The sequence below is a fragment of the Agrilus planipennis genome, unplaced genomic scaffold, assembly GCF_000699045.2.
Source record: "Agrilus planipennis isolate EAB-ADULT unplaced genomic scaffold, Apla_2.0 scaffold34, whole genome shotgun sequence".
Taxonomy (NCBI): domain Eukaryota; kingdom Metazoa; phylum Arthropoda; class Insecta; order Coleoptera; family Buprestidae; genus Agrilus; species Agrilus planipennis.
Genome location: NW_020439170.1, coordinates 387,952 through 393,425, shown reverse-complemented (window position 1 = coordinate 393,425; position 5,474 = coordinate 387,952). Strand labels below are relative to the sequence as shown.

At 29.8% G+C, this 5,474-nt stretch overlaps 2 protein-coding genes and 1 long non-coding RNA gene across 4 annotated transcripts in view; 1 reads left to right on the top strand and 2 right to left on the bottom strand.

Annotated features, from left to right (window-relative positions):
- Window positions 1-3,035, bottom strand: part of LOC108739500 — a 9,459-nt gene extending 6,424 nt beyond the window's left edge. Inside the window, exon 1 of the long non-coding RNA XR_001938168.1 lies at window positions 2,927-3,035. This is a non-coding gene — a long non-coding RNA (uncharacterized LOC108739500). The remainder of the gene's footprint in view (window positions 1-2,926) is intronic.
- On the bottom strand, window positions 620-1,903 carry LOC108739496. Of its 2 annotated transcripts, none has more exons than XM_018473413.2 (2): window positions 1,391-1,903; window positions 620-1,127 (listed from the first exon to the last, which is right to left on the bottom strand). In XM_018473413.2, exons 1-2 carry the CDS (start codon window positions 1,698-1,700, stop codon window positions 928-930), a joined length of 510 nt encoding a protein of 169 aa, XP_018328915.1. In that variant the 5' UTR covers window positions 1,701-1,903; the 3' UTR covers window positions 620-927. The 2 variants fall into 2 exon arrangements, with proteins under 2 accessions (XP_018328915.1, XP_018328916.1); XM_018473414.2 differs by having other exon boundaries at window positions 620-1,124.
- An 868-nt stretch (window positions 3,036-3,903) lies between the features above and the next one.
- LOC108739479 (digestive organ expansion factor homolog) overlaps window positions 3,904-5,474 on the top strand; it is a gene marked incomplete at its 3' end in the record, with an annotated part of 6,482 nt that continues 4,911 nt past the window's right edge. Inside the window, exon 1 of the mRNA XM_025977975.1 lies at window positions 3,904-4,569. Within this exon, the coding sequence (XP_025833760.1) occupies window positions 3,973-4,569 (597 nt within the window). The remainder of the gene's footprint in view (window positions 4,570-5,474) is intronic.

Below are 5,474 nucleotides of genomic sequence, written 5' to 3'. Positions count from 1 at the left end.
TATGTTAAATAATTAATTGTTTTTGTAAAAACATAAAAACATTCTAATTGATTTTATTCAAGAATATTATATATAATAACAATTTAGATGTAATAAAAAGAATTGTAGTTTACTTTACCTTACCGTAAAAGTTCCTTCTGGAACATGTTTGATCACATAGTTTATCAGAAATTGCGTTAGGTACCAAAAAATAAATTACTTTTTCTAACTGGAATTGGTTGTGTTTTTGAGCACCGCGTTTGGTTCAACTGTTTCAGTTTTGAACCATGTGTTTATCTGTTATAGTTACATATGATTTGGGCGCCGCAGGGGCGTCGCGGCGGCTGCATGCGTTTTGCACGACTGCGTACTTCTCTTATCTCATTAAAGAATAAACATACTCAACGCAAAAAAATATTGTAAATTTCTTTATGGATAGGTAATTAAATGCCACAATATAAACAATCAAAGGAATTTATTATTGCGTTTATATTAATTACAATTCTCACAGTTTCATCCTACAACCAATTTAAAGAATACGTATATATATTATATATGTATGTATGTTTAAAGAGTATTTTTTTAAAAATGTAATTAATATTAAGTGCGTGAATAGAATATATAATATCGCATTCGTGTTTATATTTCAGTCCGTACGATAACATTGTACTACAATTAGCAAACATTAATATAAATTCTACTTAACTAATATTTTGTACATAAACTACAAATTTTCGACTACTTAATATTTTATAAAATGCAGCAAAAGGTATCACATTTTGTGCAGTCTATTTTACAAAAATCTGTAAGTAGTTAATTCATTAATGAAATATCAGTTAATTTATTCCATTCAAATTTTGACGTACGACTACGAAATACTTTCGTCAACATCTTGTTCAGCTCAATATAATTCCGTTTCAGATTTGATTGCAATGTCATCAATCTTTTTCATGTTGCTCGGAATTTATCTCGCCTCATTCGGAAAAATTTATCGAAATAGACCGCGGGTTTTGAAAATTCAGCCTTTCGATCAAAAGATGAGATGATGCGTGATTTATTTTTTTCGCTTAAATTTTCCTGAATTATTGGTGACTCCATGTCTCTGGGTAACTCTACAATAGCCTCGGCTTCGGGTTCAGCATCTGCTACTGCAAAAACAAAATAATTAATAAATGCAGAAATGATGGTATATGCAGCAAAAATTTTTTGAAAGTTTATTACAAAGCAATTCCAGAATGGTTTTATTAAAAAAAGAATAAAAATGAACAATACTATATGTTGCAGAAATGCATTAGGGATGTTTTGGGGTTGATATTTGCAATTGTAGATAGGTCAAGTAAAAGTTTAGATTTTATAAAAAAAATATTTATTCAATAATGTGATATGGCAAATAGAAAGTAAAAAAACATACCATGGGAGCACTTGGTGGGCAGTGTAACAACAAAAGTCCGAGGTTTGTAAAAATCTCTTTGAGACCCCTTCCATATAAAAACATAGTACAAAGAGAGCATAATAGCTGCAAGGGATACGAAAAATATGTAGGCGATAACGGTCAAAACCCTCACTAACTTCTTTTTTTCTTTTGGTTCGTACATTCGATCTTTGGCCTCCTCCCCAGCGAACTTTACATTCATGTCTGTACTAGGAGCTCTACCCCAATGATTGGGGTCGTAATTACTGTTACTTTTCACACTGTTACCAGTCGCAGATTTGCAGGACATTTTCACTTTTATTCTGTATTATTCGCACTGGTTGCTTTTAGCTGTTCAACACTGCCCAGTCTCAGGAATTTTATTTATAAAATGTTGAATTGTCTTCTATTCTTGTACCTCAGTTGTGTATGGTTGTGTGGAGGAACTCGGACTTTCCCACTGCTAGACTGAATAGCAAATTTGGGCGCAGGTTAACATTGTGGAAGTTATTTAGGTATCCGGGATAACGCATTTTTTTTTCGTTTTATTGTACTTAAATCCAGAAGTACGTCCTAGATTTGAAAAATCAATACTCAGGATTGTATTATTTTGACCGCGTATAGTTTTATACAGGGTGAAGACCGTGGTGCTCCGTACTGCCTACAGGTATTGTTAAAAAGTAATAAACAAATAAATTCAAAAGTTATTGAGAAACATGAATAGACACTGCATTTTAAACATAATTTCAGTTATACAGTATGTTCTAATAAATGTATTTTAAAATAGATCAAAATAGCTTTAAAAAGAAATGAATAAACAGTAAAAAAGATATCAAACTTTTATTAAACATAAATAATACATGTCACTTTTCATGGACAAAATATGTTAGTACCTAAGCAGGTACTGTATTTACGGACTACTGCTGCCTTAATTAACTCACCCTGTATGTAAATGTTTAATGTAGGGTGGCTAAAAATTGTAATATTCAACTTTTTTCTAATAAGTGGGATACAACTCCCTACAGCTGCGTGATGTTTTAACTGTATTATTTAATAAAAAACAATTAGNTTTCACGATATTAGATATTAGGTACCTAATCATCTAATTAAAGTGACGGCGGGGTTTATTAGTGCTCGCGGGAATTAAGGTAGTTAATTAGAAAAATCCAATAATGAAAAACCAATTGTGATGTACGTATGTAAAGGTCTCTACCAGGTAATTACTAACATTTCACTGTTCCATTTAAGCAAAAAATTAAATACCAGTAATTTAATTTATGTCTGTCTACAAAAGGGCAAATATCCCAGACAATGAGAAGAGGCATTATTGAAACATTTCGTTTTAAGACAACTAATTAACAATAAGAAACTTACTTATTTAATTTTAGTGAAAATTGGTAGTTTTCATAATGAAGTAAATTTTGGTTACCGACAGTCATTTTTTTTAATACTTGACTAGCATGGCGTAGTTTACGTAGATGATTATTCGCAGACAAAAACGGAAAAATTATTTTAATCCTACCAAAAAATGCTTACCTACTATAAAGCAGCAACTTTGGTACACTTTCTGATGATTATTGTCGTTTGTTTTTTAATTTTTACTGAAAATTATTACATTAATTGTGAAGAAAACCCAAATGCGTGTTACCATTCCGTTTGTCAAGAAGCAAGAGGATCTTGGGAGATTTGCAACAACCAATCAGATACTAGTAAGTTATTAGAATTTTTCAAAGCCAACTTAGTTTATGTTTGCGCGAGTTAATTAAGAAATACCTTATATCGATATATTTATACGAAAACATATTCATATGAATTCTATTTAGTTGTTAGAAGAGTAAGGTGTGACTAATTTTATTTTGTTGTTCATAAAACAATAAAATAATAATTTCAAAAAATTTAAAATGTATTTCCTAAAATTGGCGGATTTTTAAAACTATTTTCCAAAAATCAAGTTAAAAATCAAAAACTTTAGTTACATTTCTTTTTTAAGATAATTAAAAAAATACTTAAATGTTAAAGGCATTTAGTGGTTTATAGATACTTTTTTATTTTTTAAAAATTGGAAATTCTTTATTGAAGAAAAACAGCTATATTTTATATAATTTAAAGCCTCATTTCATTTAAATGNGGTTTATTAGTGCTCGCGGGAATTAAGGTAGTTAATTAGAAAAATCCAATAATGAAAAACCAATTGTGATGTACGTATGTAAAGGTCTCTACCAGGTAATTACTAACAGAAAAATGACCGTGTACTTTTTATATCCTAGTGGCATCTCTGCAAGTTTATTTATTTAGTTTTTATTTTATAATTAACTTATTATATGGAAGTACCTACTATATTTACTAAGTATCTATGTGTAGGAAAATGTGATTATTTAAAAAGTAACATTAATGTTGTTATTAACACAGTTAACACAGCAGGTAAAAGTTGGTCTGTGTTCTGGTTTGTACCATAGACCTCGTGCAATAGTTCAAATGTATCGCAAGAATATTTGAACTGTTGCATTCTATAGTAGTGTCTAACATCCTTGGAACTGTTTTGATTAATATAATGTTTGGTTAGGATTTGAGTGTTTTCTATTATGGCACGAGGAAAAAGTAAATTTAAAGGGAAACGAGGAAAAGGACAAAAATTTGCAGGAAAAAATCATAAGAAAAAGAAAACCTACAGTTTATTTGACAAGAAAAATGCAAAAAGAGAGCAACATGAAAATCATAAACGAGAAGAACCTGATAGAAAACGCCAAAAAATTGAGAAATTTGTGCCCCCAATTGAAAAAGAGTCATCATCTGAAAGCGAGGAAGAAGAAAACCACATGCAAAAACTTTTAATGGCATTAAATCAAGATTCAATAAAGAAAAATGTAGCTATAGACTCTGATTCTTCAGATTTGGAAGAAGAATGTAGTGATGCAAGTGAGGGTTATTTGAGTCACTTAGAAGAGAATGTTACTGAAGACTTTCCTGAAGATGTAGATATTAAGTCAAATGTGTTGCATGACAGTGATGTGGATGAGAAAAAAGAAATAGAAACTGAAATTCCAGTAGAAGATGATATGTCTGTAGATGCTAAGGACTCTTTTTCAGAGCACCTTTTATATGATTTATCTGAGAAATTATTAGAGTCATTGCAAAAAAATCCTGTCCCTTCTGTAATGAAAGAAGTTGAGTGGAAAGAAATAGGAACATTGAAAATACAAATTCCTGAGTTTGAACAATTACAAAATCAAAGTTATTTGGTTTTAGGAGAGAATAAACTCTTTGCCCCTATGGGCAAAATTCCTACAAAAATTAAACCAAGTGATCAATATGCTGACAATACATTTATAAAACCTCAAATTATAAACAACATACATACTGCAAATATGTCTTTAAAACAAGGAACAGAAAGCAATTCATTTTTCACCCCTTTACAAATTGAAATATTCTCTATTATTAACAATTACCAAGATTTTTATTATCCTAAAAGAAATTTAGAAAACGGTGAAGAAATTAGGTTTGTGTATTGTTTGCATGCTGTAAATCATATTTTGAAAACTAGATCTAAAATACTGCATCACAATGCTAAATTGACACAAAGAGGTGATGTGCCTGAAGAATTTCGTGATCAAGGCTTAGTGAGACCAAAGGTAAGAAGATATATAAATTATTGCTAAATAAAGTTTATTTTATTTGAATGTATTGTAAGAAATATGTTTTAATATTTTTTTATACAAGTTTTTATATAGTAGTATTTCTTATTTGCAGGTGCTTATCTTGGCTCCATTCCGAGATTCAGCCTATAGAATTGTTAATTTTATAATTAATAGCCTTTTCAAAGAAGATAAGGGAAATGTTATTAACAAAATTAGGTTTATTGAGGAATTTACTGGCCATGAACTCACATTACCTAAGAAAAACCCAAAACCAGAAGATTATGAAAAGCTTTTTGTTGGAAATTCAGGGGATGAATTCAAAATTGGCCTTACTATTACCAAGAAGAGTTTAAAGGTAAAATAATTTTGTATTAAAAAGATGTTTATCATCATTTTGTTGATTTATTTTTAACTTTTTTTTGCAGCTTTTTGCTGACTTTTATTCTTCC

Bases quoted from the DNA above. Each gene is read 5' to 3' on its own strand.
- LOC108739496 (XM_018473413.2), bottom strand. From the start codon at position 1,700: ATGTCCTGCAAATCTGCGACTGGTAACAGTGTGAAAAGTAACAGTAAT. The intron at 1,128-1,390 runs GTATGTTTTTTT...TTGTTTTTGCAG, and splicing joins GCCCACCAAGTGCTCCCATG to TAGCAGATGCTGAACCCGAA.